The sequence below is a fragment of the Salmo salar genome, chromosome 04 (assembly GCF_965601325.2).
Source record: "Salmo salar chromosome 04, fSalSal1, whole genome shotgun sequence".
Taxonomy (NCBI): Eukaryota; Metazoa; Chordata; class Actinopteri; order Salmoniformes; family Salmonidae; genus Salmo; species Salmo salar.
In genome coordinates, this window is record NC_138294.1 from 75,288,398 (window position 1) to 75,304,759 (window position 16,362).

Below are 16,362 nucleotides of genomic sequence, written 5' to 3' on the forward strand. Positions count from 1 at the left end.
AAACACAGTCTGCTTAAACTAAACTCAGCAAAAAAGAAATGTCCTCTCACTGTCAACTGCGTTTATTTTCAGCAAACTTAATGTGTAAATATTTGTATGAACATAACAAGATTCAACAACTGAGACATGAACTGAACAAGTTCCACAGACATGTGGAACTTGAAATGTGTCCCTGAACAAAGGGGAGTCAAAATCAAAAGTAACATTCAGTATCTGGTGTGGCCACCAGCTGCATTAAGTACTGCAGTGCATCTCCTCCTCATGGACTGCACCAGATTTGCCAGTTCTTGCTGTGAGATGTTACTCCACTCCTCCACCATGGCACCTGCAAGTTCCCAGACATTTTTGGGGGGAATGGCCCTAGTCCTCACCCTCCGATCCAACAGGTCCCAGACGTGCTCAATGGGATTGAGATCCGGGCTCTTCACTGGCCATGGCAGAACACTGACATTCCTGTCTTGCAGGAAATCACGCACAGAATGAGCAGTATGGCTTGTGGCATTGTCATGATGGAGGGTCATGTCAGGATGAGCCTGCAGGAAGGGTACCACATGAGGAAGGAGGATGTCTTCCCTGTAAAGCACAGCTTTGAGATTGCCTGCAATGACAACAAGCTCAGTCCGATGATGCTGTGACACACCGCCCCAGACCATGACGGACCCTCCACCTCCAAATCGATCCTGCTCCAGAGTACAGGCCTCGGTGTCACGCTCATTCCTTCGACGATAAACGCGAATATGACCATCACTCCTGGTGAGACAAAACTGCGACTCGTCAGTGAAGAGCACTTTCTGCCAGTCCTGTCTGGTCCAGCGGCGGTGGGTTTGTGCCCATAGGCGACGTTGTTGCCGGTGATGTCTGGTGAAGACCTGCCTTACAACAGGCCTACAAACCCTCAGTCCAGCCTCTCTCAGCCTATTGAGGACAGTCTGAACACTGATGGAGGGATTGTGCGTTCCTGGTGTAACTCGGGAAGTTGTGTTGCCATCCTGTACCTGTCCCGCAGGTGTGATGTTCGAATGTACCGATCTTGTCTCACAGTACGGACATTGCAATTTATTGCCCTGGCCACATCTGCAGTCCTCATGCCTCCTTGCAGTATGCCTAAGGCACGTTCATGCAGATGAGCAGTGTTTTTTTTGTGTTTTTCATTGTCAGTAGAAAGGACTCTTTAGTGTCCTAAGTTTTCATAACTGTGACCTTAATTTACTACCGTCTGTAAGCTGTTAGTGTCTTAACAATCGTTCCACAGGTGCATGTTCATTCATTGTTCATGGTTTATTGGACAAGCATGGGAAAGTGTTTAAACCCTTTAAAATGAAGATCTGTGAAGTTATTTGGATTTTTACAAATTATCTTTGAAAGACAGGGTCCTGTTTGGCCTTGTGTTTTAGGTTACTGTCTTGTTGAAAGGTGAATTTGTCACCCAGTGTCTGTTGGAAAGCAGACCGCACCAGGTTTTCCTGTAGGATTTTGCCTGTGCTTAGCTCAATTACGTTTATTTTTATCCTAAAAAAAATAAACTTCTTTGTCCTTGCCGATGACAAACATACCTATAACATGATGCAGCCACCACCATGCTTGAAAATATGAAGAGTGATGTGTTTTTATTCTGTACAGACTTCCTTCTTTTCACTCTGTCATTTAGATTAGCAATGTGGAGTAAAATAGCCAATAAAACTTTGTAAACTGTTTAAAAGTCACCATTGGCCTGATGGTGAAATCCCTCTTTACGAGGCATTGGAAAACCTCCCTGGTCTTTGTGATTGAGTCGGCTTTTGAAATTCATTGCTGAACTGAGGGACCTTACAGATAAATATATGTGTGGGGTACAGAGATGAGATTGCCATTCAATAATCATCTTCAAACACTTATTGCACACAGTGAGTCCATGCAACTTATTATATGACTTGTTAAACACATTTTTACTCCTGAATGTATTTTGGTTTGCCATAACAAAGGGGTTAAATACTTATTGACTCAAGACATTCCAGCTTTTCATTTGTAAAACAAAATGTGTTTTAACTCTTTTTTCAGTTTTACACACAAGACAACAAACAATATAAATAATATACTCAAGTAGAAAAAAAGAAAAAAAACTATAAAGATACCGTACTTTAGACAAGTTCAAACACACTGGGCAGAAGGGTAAAAAGGTTAAAGGGAATGCTGTAGTTAACTTTTTTGGGATAGGGGGCGGTATTTTGATGTCAGGATGAAAAGCATGCCCTAAGTAAACTGCCTGCTACTCAGGCCCAGAAGCTAGGATATGCATATAATTGGTGGATTTGGATAGAAAACTCTAAAGTTTCTAAAACTGTTAAAATAATGTCTGTGAGTATAACAGAACTGAAATGGCAGACAAAACCCCGAGGACAAACCATCCCCCTCCCCCCCCAAAAAAAATCATCCTACCACTGATTTCAATGTTTGATTTCAATGTCAGAAATTGTAGTTTTCTAGGTGGCTCCCATTTTGGCTGTAGTGTTTCAAAGCGAGTGAATGAGAGCGCGTTCTTTAGTATTTTTCTCTGGTAAAGACAATAACGATTCTCCGTCTTAAATTGTATCATTTATTTGCATATTAGGGTACCTAAGGTTTGATTATAAACGTTGATTGGACTTCTTCGGATAAGTTTATTGGTAACGTTTGGGATTAATTTTGTATTCATTTTGAAGGAGGGAAACCGAGTGGATTATTGACTGAAGCGCGCCAGCTAAACTGAGATTTTATGGATATAAAAAAGGACTTTATCGAACAAAAGGACCATTTGTAATGTAACTGGGACCTTTTGGAGTGAAGAAGGTCCCAGAAGAAGATCTTCAAAGGTAAGGCATATATTATATCGCTATTTCTGACTTTTGTGTCGTAACTCCCTGGTTGAAAATGATTTGTTATGCATTTGTGTGCTGGGCGCTGTCCTAAGATAATCGCATGGTTTGCTTTTGCCATAAAGCCTTTTTGAAATCTGACACGGTGGCTGGATTAACCCCTGGTCGGGCGAAAAATCCAGCGAAAAATCCAATTTCCATTAGCATAACGAAATTTAATATATATATTTTTTCAAATATAGGACCATGTTATATCGTTTTATAGATACACCTCTCCTGAATCGAACCACGTTGTCCGATTTCAAAAAGGCTTTACAGCAAAAGCAAAACATTAGATTATGTTAGAGGAGTATATCGTAAAAGTAGCCACATTGCCATTTTCCGACCAACCACATGCATCACAAATAACCAAAAAACAGCTAAATGCAGCACTAACCTTTGACAATCTTCATCAGATGACACCCCTAGGACATCATGTTACACAATACATGCATTCTTTTGTTTGATAAAGTTCATATTTATATATAAAAACAGCATTTTACATCGGCGCGTAACGTTGACTAACTATTTTCCCTCAAATGCATCCGGTGAAACAGCGCTACAATTTACTAAATTACTATTCTAAAACATTTTTAAAATGTAATATTGTCATTTTAAGATTTATAGATGAATATCTCTTGAAAGCACCTGTAATGCCAGATTTAAAAATAACTTTACTGGGTAATCACACTTTGCGATAAAAGGGGATGCGATACTCAGAAAATAGGCTACCGTTACAGGTCAGCGCCATCTTGGAACAATCGCATATCAAATCTAGTCTTGTATACTATTGTAAATAATCCCTTACCTTTGATTATCTTCATCTGAAAGCACTTCTAGGAATCCCAGGTCCACAACAAATGTATTTTCGTTCGAAAAAGTTAATCCTTTATGTTCCAATATCTTGTTCTTGTTAGCGCGTTCTGAAGGCTGCACCAAAAGTTCAGTCGTGCGCGGGCCTCCACTTTCGAATAAATGATTTTTTTTTTAAATGTAGGTTCGTTCAAACATGTCAAACGTTGTATAACATAAATCTTTAGGGCCTTTTTCAACCAGAGCTCCAATAAGATTCAAGGGGGATGATTGCATTGTGTTTCAAAACGTTTCGAAAGGGGAGGGTAGCCAGGGGCGCCGGCGTCATAATGGTGATGGCCCTCTCCGTGTGACCACGTTCCACTGCGTCTCATTCATTCAGTTTTCACAGTAGAAGGCTCAAATCACTTTGTAAAGACTGGGGACATCTAGTGGAAGCAATAGGAAGTGCTCAATGAACCATTGCTCACTGTGTGATTTACAGGCAAACTGATGAAGTTGAGTCCGCAATTCAGAATTCCACTTCCTGTTACGATCTGTCTCGGGGTTTTGACTGCCATATGAGTTCTGTTATACTCACAGACACCATTCAAACAGTTTTAGAAACTTTAGGGTGTTTTCTATCCACAAGCATTAATTATATGCATATCCTAGCTTCTGAGTTTGAGTAGGAGGCCGTTTTTTTTAATCGCTGTAGCGCCCCCTGTCCGAGGCGAACGACAAGAGGTTAACAACAAGTTCAGCTTTATTTTGATGTATTGCACTTGTGATTTCATGAAAGTTTAATATTTATAGTAATTTAATTTGAATTTGGCGTTCTGCAATTTCACCGGAAGTTTTTGAAATGGGACGCTAGCGAATCCGCAAGAAGTTTAGAGGGACAGAGCGGTAACCTCACCACTGTTCCTGTAAACAGACGAGGGATATGGGTGGAAAAATGCAACCACTTACAGACAGTCATGGCCACAGACTGACCATCCACTGGACCAATATTTAAGTTTACAATGCTTTTTTTATTTTTATGTAAGCTCACATTTTAGTCTCTGACAGGGCAAGAGGAATAAGGCATCAGCAAGTCACATTCAATAAGAATCAATAGGCACATCAACCTCAATGTCCCCCTCACCCCAAAAACCCACAAAGAAATGCTCCTCCAACCTTTGAGTCACAGGGGTGTCAAATACAGACTTATTTTTGTTTTAATAAGAATGCCATCAGAGGATGGACTGTTCAAAGTAAGACCGGAATGGAGCCCAAGCATCATATAGAGTTCCCACATGTATTAAATTACAGTTTCTGTCATTTCAGAGAGCACAACACATCTCCCACCCAATTTTTATAAGATGGGGGAACTGCCATCTTCCAGTTCTGGAGTATTAGCCGTCTAGCTAAAAGTTGTTTAATTAAGCAATAGTGTGCGACTGAATTCTTGACAGGGGTACTTATAGGCAGTACTCCAAAAAGGGCTGTAAGGGGAGATGGATCTATAACATTTAAATATTAATTCCCAGAAACCAGACAGTTTGTGACAGTCCCAAAACATATGCAACAGTGTGGCTGGATCCGTTTTGCATCTGACACAGGTAGGATCAAAATCAGAGAATATTCTTCTAAGTTTGGCCCCGGACCAGTGGATACGGTGAACCACCTTGAATTAGGCTGTGTCTAGTGCTAAAAGAGGATGAATGCACCCTGTGCAGCACAGATTCCCAGGTGTCTTCCACAAGTTCCTCCCCCAAATCCTTTTCCAATCGAGTCTTTAATGATTGCGTATACATCTGAAATTGCACACTTAGGAAGCTTGTTTAGCTCAAAGATAATCTATATAGCTGTATTCGCAGGCCTATTGGAAAATTCAGGTGTATTAGCTCTGACAAAGTTCCTAGTCTGAAGAGAGCGGAAGAAATGGGATTGGGGAGGTTGAACTTTTCCTGTAGCTGAGCAAAAGAGGCAAATGTATCATCAAATAATAACTAGGATAGTGAGGAGAGGCCAAGTGGGTGACAGATGCCAAAAGCCCCATCATTTAACCTCTATGGGCTAGGTGGGACGCAAGCGTCCCACCCGTGGTGCACTCCATCAACAGCAGGTGCATTTCAAGAGCGGCAAATTTGAATCCAAATAAATGTCAAAATTCAAATTTTTCAAACATACAACTATTTTACACCCTTTGAAAGATAAACATCTCCTTAATCTAACCACGTTTTACGATTTCAAAAAGGTTTTACGGCGAAAGCATAAATTTAGAGTATGTTAGGACAGTACATTTACAAGAGTTGTGTGTAATGTTTTGTCAATTCAAAGACAGGGTCACCAAAACCATAAAACCAGCTAAAATGATGCACTAACCTTTTACAATCTCCATCAGATGACACTCCTAGGACATTATGTTAGACAATGCATGCATTTTTAGTTCTATCAAGTTCATATTTATATCCAAAAACAGCGTTTTACTATGGCATTGATGTTGAGGAAATCGTTTCCCTCCAATAACCGGCAGTCAAGTCAGCACCAGAAATTAAATAATTAAAATTAGAAAACATTGGTAAAATATTATATTGTCATTTAAAGAATTATAGATTTACATCTCTTGAACGCAATCAACTTGCCAGATTTAAAAATAACCTTACTGGGAAAATCACACTTTGCAATAATCTGAGCACTGCGTCCAGAAAAATACGCGTTGCGATACAGACCAGCCGTCATGTTGGGGAGATCTAAAATCGAAAATACTATGTAAATAATCCATTACCTTTGATTCTCTTCATCAGATGTCACTTCCAGGTATCACAGGTCCATAACGAATGTAGTTTTGTTCAAAAAAGCTCATCATTTATGTCCAAAAATCTCCGTCTTGTTAGCACATGATCTAAGCCCGCCGGACTTCACTTCATGAACGAGGGGAAAAAATATATTTACGTTCGTTCAAACATGTCAAACGTTGTATAGCATAAATCATTAGGGCCTTTTTTAACCAGAACATGAATAATATTCAAGGTGGACGAATGCATTCTCTTTTATAACGTATTGGAACGAGGGTACCCAACATGAACTCGCGCGCCAGGTGTCTAATGGGCCATCATCGTTCCATGGCTCTTGTTCGGTCAGATCTCCCTCCAGAAGACTCAAAACACTTTGTAAAGGCTGGTGACATCTAGTGGAAGCAATAGGAAGTGCCAAAATATTCCTCAGCCCCTGTGTTTTTCAATGGCATAGGTTTAAAGGTAATACAACACATCAGGTATCCACTTCCTGTCAGAAAATGTCTCAGGGTTTTGCCTGCCAAATGAGTTCTGTTATACTCACAGACACCATTCAAACAGTTTTAGAAAATTTAGGGTGTTTTCTATCCATATATAATAAGTATATGCATATTCTAGTTACTGGGTAGGATTAGTAACCATATTAAATCGGGTACATTTTTTTATCCAGCCGTGCAAATACTGCCCCCTAGCCCCAACAGGTTTTAAAGATAGAGGAAATAAAATCTTCTGATTGATCGGGCCTGAGAGAGAAAAGCCTCAGAGGCTAAAGGCTAAACGGAACTGATTCCAAATTTCAAGCGACTGTTTTACAATTGGGTTGACACACCTTTTGCCTAGGCACACTGGAAGAGACGAGCACAACACCGAGGAGTGCTGCAAGTTTACATGATTCAGACTCCATCTGGACCCAGAGTGGTTCAGGGCCAGTAGGATCAGTCTGCAGCCAGTACAAAAGGCCTCTGAAATTTGCAGCCCAATAATATGTCTGAAAATTTGGTAGAGCTAAACCACCTTAGGCTTAGGCTTCTGTAAATGTTTTTTACCAATCCGTGGTACCTTGCCATCCCAAATAAAATACATGAATGTTTGATCCAGTGAATTAAAAAAAGATTTTGGAATAAAAATTGGGTAAACATTGAAATTAATATAAACATGTGGGCAACACGTTTATTTTAATGACATTAACCCTTCCAATAAGAGAAAGAGGTTGAGACTTCCAAAAAGTAAAAGACTGTTTCAAACTGTCTGCTAGATCAACAATGTTTCCTTAAACAAATTTAAATATTTCCTTGTCACTTTAACTCCCAAGTATGTGAATTGATCCTGGACAATCCTAAACTGAAAGCTTGTAAAAGAACACTTTAAAGCAGCCTGATTTACAGGAAAAAGCTCACTCTTGCCTAGATTCAGCTTGTACCCTGAGATTGAGCCAAACTTTTTAAGAATATATAAGGTATGTGGTAATGAGTTATCAGGGTTTGTTTAATTTTGTATTTTCTTCCATATGGAAGAGCAGGACATACCTTGCCTTGAATTAATTTCTAGGAATAAGGTGATTTCAGAAGAAAATTTGTAAACATTTCTAAAAACATAATTCCACTTTGACATTATGGAGTATTGTGTCAAAATGTAATCTATTTTACATTCAGGCTGTAACAACAAAATGTGCAAAAAGTCAAGGAGTGTGAATCCTTTATTAAGACACTATAATTGAGCCTGTATCAGAATCCAGTAGCCCCTTCCTGCAATCAAATGATCAAATTGCCCTCTAGTGACCTCATGGGTGGAATGTTATCTATATTTGTTATAATTTCATAATTAATAAACATTATAAAAAGACCTGCAGAAAATTCAGTGTTTCTATGTCAAACGGTTTCGTTATATTTCAGTCTTCTGTGATGTATGTAATATTGGGATGCAAACTCAAAATGTAATACATTTCAACTCTATATCTGACATGGTGCAGGTGTCATCTTTTTGTTATTGCATAAATATGTATGTGAGGTGTATACTTTTGTTTCGAAGTAGATTTGTTTAAGACTATCAAGAAACACTCCGTGACCCTGATTTAGCCCACTGCAGTAAAAAGTTAAAGGTCAGATCCAACGAGGTGCAGTGCAACACTAGAGCACTCTAATCAACTAACACCACCACCATTTTACATTCAAGTTTTCCCTCAATCTGACGACTACGATGGGGTATGAGGTATGTGGAGTTCTGCAGAGATGGTTGTCTTTCTGGAAAGTTCTCCCATTTCCACAGAGGAACTCTGGAGCTCTGTCAGAGTGACAATTGGGTTCTTGGTCACCACTCTGGCCAAGGAAATGTTTTTGGTACCCTTCCCCAGATCTGTGCCTCGACACAATCCTGTCTCAGCGCTCTACGGACAATTCCTTTGACCTCATGGCTTGGTTTTTGCTCTGCCATGCACTGTCAACTGTTGGACCTTATATAGACAGGTGTGTGCCTTTCCAAATCATGACCAATCAATTGAATTTACCACAGGTGGACTCCAAACAAGTTGTAGAAACATCAAGGATGATCAAAAGAAACAGGATGCACCGGAGCTCAATTTCGAGTCTCATAGCAAAAGGTCCAAATACTTTTGTAAATAAGGTATCTTATTTACAAAACAATTTTATGAAGTTCCCGACGGACAGTTATTGTGCTGACATTGCTTCCAAAGGCAGTTTGTAACTCAGTAGTGAGTGTTGCAACCAAGGATAGACTATTTTTACGAGCTATGCACTTCAGCACTCGACGGTCCCATCCACAGCTCCTAGACGTTTCCACTTCTCAATAAAAACACTTACAGTTGACCAGGGCAGCTCTAGCAGGGCAGTAATTTGACGCACTGACTTGTTGGAAAGGTGCCATGTTGAAAGTCACTGAGCTCTTCAGTAAGGCCATTCTACTGCCAATGTTTGTCTATGGAGATTACATGGCTATTTGCTCGATTTTATACATCTGTCAGCAACAGGTGTGGCTGAAATAGCCGAATCCACTCATTTGAAGGCGTGTCCACATTATTTTGTATAGTGTAGCTTGTGAAAGTGAAATGCTCACAATGAAAAACACGTTTTTTTATGCAAAAATTTGCATGGGCCTCATATTTATAATGTGTATCATAGAAAGAATGAAGCCAGCTAAATGTCCTAATGTTTTTCTTAAAGTTAATCTTGCATTTTACCAGAGAAAAGTAGACTGGTTACACTGAGAAAAGTAACTACACATCAGTCAGAGCGCTGTCTGCTGATAGAATGCCCATTCATCAATTCTCATCCAGTAGAGAAGAGCAAATGAAGCACAAAATTACCCCCCCCCCCCCCGTGAACTAAACCAGTAATACGGTAAATCCCGAGATGAGAGAAGGACGGTATGACCATATGAAAATCTAATCTGAACACTAATCTGTGACAAAGTGAGAGGGAGAGAAAGAGAGGAGAGTTAACAAAATAGAACTGAGGGAAAGGAAACTAAACTCAGGAGGGGCGCCTCCACAGAGGCATGTCATTACCAAGCCCAAATCCGACTGAAGACAGCCATTTTGAGTAAGCACCGGCACCATCTAAAGAAGGTCAATAAGGTGCCCTGTCAAACACTACCTTCCAAACGGTGACTATCTGCGGGAGCAGATTCACAGCAGTGGGGAATGACAAATGAAGACTGCCTTTCAAGGCACAGTGTGTGGTTAAAACATTTGGCAATGAAAACGATTTGGACATAAATGTCTTTACGGTACAGTGCCCTCTCTCAGTCCTCAATTCTGCAGAGTCGTGGAAATTATTCATAAGCTTCTGTGATCTTCCTGCTAAAACTAACCCCATCCTCCCTCCACCTCCCCTATTAAAGTCAGGGATGCCTGGTGATCCATATGTCAACACTGAGGAAATGATACTTGAACAAAGGCGGCCTACCTAAAACCAAGAAGTTCTGTGTTGTACGGTAATAATACATCTAGGTCGCCAATTCACAGGCTCCAGCTAAGCAGCTTTTTGGGGGCACTATTGTGATATGGCTTTCCATGAGGCGAAAGTTGCAAATTACTTGAATAATCTGGATATAGGCCTACATATGGTAATATTACGTGGTTCAGATGTTCAATTACTCAGAGAAATGCCCCCACACATGGAACAGGCCAACCAATAAACTCCTTGAGAGAGGCCAATGAAAATAGTCCTATAGTATAGTGAATGAATATAGTCCATTGACTGCTGTTACTGTAATTTCCAAAATGGTGTTCGGCTTGAATGACAACCAACAGTACAGCTGAAATAATGCACATCCATTTTGTCTATGGCCAGGTATCAAGATCCTGATCCAAGATTGATATACGCATGGAGGAGAAAATGCCAGGACTAAATTGCAGAACACTTTTGAAAGGCATACATTGAAGGGTCTAGAATGCTCCATGTCGTTACTACAGTGCTGGCTCATCCCTCGAAAAAAAACCTGTCATCGCAAACACTTTTATCGCTCTTTTATCAGCATTAAAAAAAGGTACATTTCCATAATCGAAAAGATGAAAGATGAATCCCCCAATCAGGCTTGTGCATTGTAAACAACACTGTGGTGAGATGCCCATCCAGATCCTGCCAGCCCTGCTGATGACCAATGGGTGCCAAAATCAATCCCTGAGAGAAACCTTATCCCTGGAGAAGCCAACCTGCAGCACTCTGTCTGAAGTCTGTCAGCTAGCTACAGCCCTGTGGGACCACAGACAGATACTACACTGAACAAAAATATAAACACAACATGTAAAGTGTTGGTACCATGTTTCAAGAGCTGAAATAAATTATCTCAGAAATGTTCTATATGCACACAAAAAATGATTTCTCAAATTTAGTGCACAAAAGTGTTTACATCCCTGTCAGTGAGCATTTCTCCTTTGGCAAGATAATCTAGCCACCTGGCAGGTGTAGCATATCAAGAAGCCAATTAAACAGCATGATCATTACAGAGGTGCACCTTGTGCTGGGGACAATAAAAGGCCACTCTAAAATGTGCGGTTTTCAAATCAAATCAAAGTTTATTTGTCACGTGCGCCGAATAGTAAAAAGACATTTGAAAACAAGAGTAGCAAGGCTATATACAGACACCGGTTAGTCAGGCTTATTGAGGTAGTATGTACATGTAGGTATGGTTAAAGTGACTATGCATATATGATGAACAGAGAGTAGCAGTAGCGTAAAAAGAGGGGTTGGCGGGTGGTGGGACACAATGCATATAGCCCGGTTAGCCAATGTGCAGGAGCACTAGTTGGTCGGGCCAATTGAGGTAGTATGTACATGAACGTATAGTTAAAGTGACTATGCATATAAGATAAACAGAGAGTAGCAGCAGCGTTTTGTCACACAACACAATCCCACAGATGTCAGGTTTGAGGGATAGTACAATTGACTGCAGCAATGTCCACCAGAGCTGTTGCCAGATAATTTAATGTTAATTTCTCTTCCATAAGCAGTCGCCAATGTTGTTTTAGAGAATTTGGCAGTATGTCCAACCAGCATCACATCTGCAGACCACGTGTGGGTGAGCAGGTTGCTGATGTCAACGTTGTGAACAGCGTGCCCCATGGTGGCGGTGGAGTTATGGTATGGGCAGGCATAAATTACGGATAATGAACACAAATGCATTTTATCTATGGAAATTTGAATGCACAAAAATACCGTGACGAGATCCTGAGGCCCATTTTGAGGCCCATTTTTTTTAAGGTATCTGTGACCAATATATGCATATCTGTATTTCCAGTCATGTGAAATACATAGATTAGGGCCTAATTCATTTATTTCAATTGATTGATTTCCTCATATGAACTGTAGCTCAGTAAAACCAATGAAATTGTTGCATGTTGCATTTATATTTTTGTTCAGTATACACAGGTGGCTGCTGAGGGGAGAACGACTCATAATGGCTGGAACGGCGCAAATGGAATGGCATCAAACACCTGGAAACGACGTGTTTGATGTATTTTATAACATTCCTCTAATTCCGCTCCAGTCAATACCAGGAGCCCGTTCTCCCCAATTAAGGTGCAACCAACCTCCTGTGGTAAACATTGTCTCTGGATGCTGCTGCTGTTGCTAAGATACTTCCATGAAATTATACTGTTTTGCTTCTGCACTTCCATTGCACTTTTCTCAAACTGAAAGTGTTCACTGAATGGGCTTACCCCCTTATAAATATATAGGACTCACCACAATGGAAAGCATCCATCTGGTATATAATGTGAATAGTAATTTGAAGAATTATCAAATATATGTTTTCATGTAGTTGCCAGTTCAACTTCAGATGGGCTATCCAGTTGTAGGGATGTACGTTACCTCTCTGTGTTCACTGCAGATCTTGCACAGCCACTGAGTTCTCTTCTGACTGCACTGGGGCTCTATGCCACACTTGGTGCACACTTTCTGTAAGAGAGAGAGAGAGAATAACTTTTTTTTAAATAAGACCCGATTTTGAATTGAACATGAGTGGTGTACTGAGTAACGTGGACAAAACACAAAAAGGTCATACAATACTTTTCTATACTTTAATATGTATTATATACTCTAAGTTGTAAAAAGTTATATACATACTTAGCTATAAAGTTCTTGCACTTTGCAACAGTAAAAAAACGCACATGATAATTTTACAGTTTGGCTTGAATTACTATACAAAATGCAATGTTCCATATTGAAATTGAAAACAGTCCGTGCCAAGTGAAGAACCTTTAGTAAGTCCAACAACTCTGTACTTCATAAAATTGGAGCGTGCCTGATAATATATATCCTGCAAAATTAAATGAATGTAAATAAATATAAAGCTTTTGAAAGGACACTTTTTTTATTGTTTAAAGAACGAAACAGAATAAAAATCACTGATCAATTCAATTATAGAGTACCATCAATAGTTATCAAAGTGTTGGAAATTTGCTGAGCCATCACAGCCAAGTTTGTGACGTTGAAAAGTTCACAGAAAAGTCACTGTGACACATGTATTTCCATGATGTGAAGTCAAGTCATTGCACAACTCAACAAAACACTGCTCAACCTCCTCCCACCACAAATAAAGGGGGTGAGTCATTTGAACATGCAGACTTATGCGGAATTTCAAATGGCCTCTAGCCCCTACACACTAGGAACTTCTGAAGACAGCTTCCTTCTCCATTCTGAATGGCTGGCTGGGTGTAGTTTTCATCATATTGCATCAATCTATCCAGTCCTCTCAGACCTACAGCAGTGGCTAGGGAGTAAGGGCTAAGGGATCGACTTGGAACTGAGCATTAATACAATCATCAGAAACATATTTGTAAATGTTGAAAGTGCGTGGAAGACGGAGAGAAACAAAATGGTGCAGTTTGAGGCCATGTGGCGGAGAGTGATATGGGCGCTGGAGATGTGTGAGCAGGTGGGTCTGGGCAGGGGTGATGTTGTGGATGTTTGTATGTTCTCGTTTGTATGTGTATGTTTTGCATTGCTTAAAATGGAAAAACGACATTATCTTACAACAAGAAAAAAGGAAACATTTGTATGTTCCTAGAGAACAACAAAGATCTTCAGTGTGTTCACCTAGCGTAGCCTTTGACAAAGCGAGAGCTTGGTTGGATGCAGCAGTGTAAAAAACATCCAATTACATTACCTTAAGAATAAATTTGGAAGCAGGGTTGATTATGATGTTGAAAAGCAAGCATTCGCTACACCCGCAATAACATTTGCATGTGTATGTGACCAATAACATTTCACTTGATAAAGTCACAGGAAGGAAGCTTTAATCAAACCTAATGCAATGGAGGACAGACCTTGGCTGAAGTGCTCATAATTGTCTTTCCTGAAGTAAGTCAGTATTTTTAGAGAGTGAGAGAGAAATAGAATATCTGGGTCTCCACCTTCTAAGATCAAACATTTTCGGTCAACTGCCATCAGCTAAAATAGTAGTTTACTGTAACAGAATGTTAATATAAATGGAATATTATGCCAAAATGCTGGCCATCGCACGTAAGATTTGCTTCTGGATTCCAGGATACCTGGCCCAAAGATGCCTGACTATAGCCATCTCATCTGTACTCTAGCTACAGAGCATAGTCTGATGGATGTGTACACCTGTCAGTTTTCATACCCAGAGCAGGTCTTCTTCTGAAGACTACAGTCACCTAGTGACCAATACATCTGTCTACCTTCCAATTACATACTAACAAATCTGGGCTGTGTTTCGACTGGGGGCATTTATTGACAAGACTATAAACATTCAACAAGAAGTATATATGCAAACATATGAATTAGCTCAAATGTGATATCTATCTCCACTGTGGGGAATTCCATTTTTTTTATTGAATAGGCAGTAGCTTACTTCATAAGACAAGTTGAAAGGAAAACGTAACAAGTCTAGAATCACAGTGTGTCAATGACCTAAAGTGTGTGATGTTATACTGAGACAGATGCCACCGCTCCCACACCTGCAGCGAACTGAGGGTCATATCAAATCAAAGTTTATTTGTCACATACATAAATTAGCAGATGTTAAAGCGAGTGCAGCAAAAAGCTTATGTTTCTAGCTCCAGCAGTGCAGTAAATGTCTAACAGTATTATACTAATACAGAAATAATAATAAATCAAATATATATTTTAATCATAATAACTAGAAATGAAGAAATATCAGAATGAGCAATATCAGAATGAGCAATATCAGAGTCCAGAATATAAATATGTGGTCTGTATAGACAGTATGGACAATATAAAAGTAGGAAAAGGTATGTACAGCAGTAGTTGTATAGGATGAGCTATGTATATATACTGCTCAAAAAAATAAAGGGAACACTTATACAACACATCCTAGATCTGAATGAAAGAAATAATCTTATTAAATACTTTTTTCTTTACATAGTTGAATGTGCTGACAACAAAATCACACAAAAATAATCAATGGAAATCCAATTTATCAACCCATGGAGGTCTGGATTTGGAGTCACACTCAAAATTAAAGTGGAAAACCACACTACAGGCTGATCCAACTTTGATGTAATGTCCTTAAAACAAGTCAAAATGAGGCTCAGTAGTGTGTGTGGCCTCCACGTGCCGGTATGACCTCCCTACAACGCCTGGGAATGCTCCTGATGAGGTGGCGGATGGTCTCCTGAGGGATCTCCTCCCAGACCTGGACTAAAGCATCCGCCAACTCCTGGACAGTCTGTGGTGCAACGTGGCGTTGGTGGATGGAGCGTGACATGATGTCCCAAATGTGCTCAATTGGATTCAGGTCTGGGGAACGGGCGGGCCAGTCAATAGCATCAATGCCTTCCTCTTGCAGGAACTGCTGACACACTCCAGCCACATGAGGTCTAGCATTGTCTTGCATTAGGAGGAACCCAGGGCCAACCGCACCAGCATATGGTCTCACAAGGGGTCTGAGGATCTCATCTCGGTACCTAATGGCAGTTAGGTTACCTCTGGCGAGCACATGGAGGGCTGTGCGGCTCCCCAAAGAAATGCCACCCCACACCATGACTGACCCACCGCCAAACCGGTCATGCTGGAGGATGTTGCAGGCAGCAGCACGTTCTCCACGGCGTCTCCAGACTCTGTCACATCTGTCACGTGTTCAGTGTGAACCTGCTTTCATCTGTGAAAAGCACAGGGCGCCAGTGGCGAATTTGCCAATCTTGGTGTTCTCTGGCAAATGCCAAATGTCCTGCACGGTGTTGGGCTGTAAGCACAACCCCCACCTGTGGACATCGGGCCCTCATACCACCCTCATGGAGTCTGTTTCTGACCGTTTGAGCAGACACATGCACATTTGTGGCCTGCTGGAGGTCATTTTGCAGGGCTCTGGCAGTGCTCCTCCTGCTCCTCCTTGCACAAAGGTGGAGGTAGTGGTCCTGCTGCTGGGTTGTTGCCCTCCTACGGCCTCCTCCACGTCTCCTGATGTACTGGCCTGTC

General features: G+C 40.6%; 1 protein-coding gene across 4 annotated transcripts in view; it reads right to left on the reverse strand.

The window, feature by feature from the left end:
• Positions 1-16,362, reverse strand: part of LOC106603748 (rab effector Noc2) — a 103,008-nt gene that overhangs the window by 72,980 nt on the left and 13,666 nt on the right. For all 4 annotated transcript variants that reach the window (XM_082974720.1, XM_045717288.2, XM_014197805.3 and 1 more), the window contains one exon: positions 12,772-12,858. In XM_082974720.1, coding sequence (XP_082830846.1) covers positions 12,772-12,858 — 87 coding nt within the window. The remainder of the gene's footprint in view (positions 1-12,771; positions 12,859-16,362) is intronic.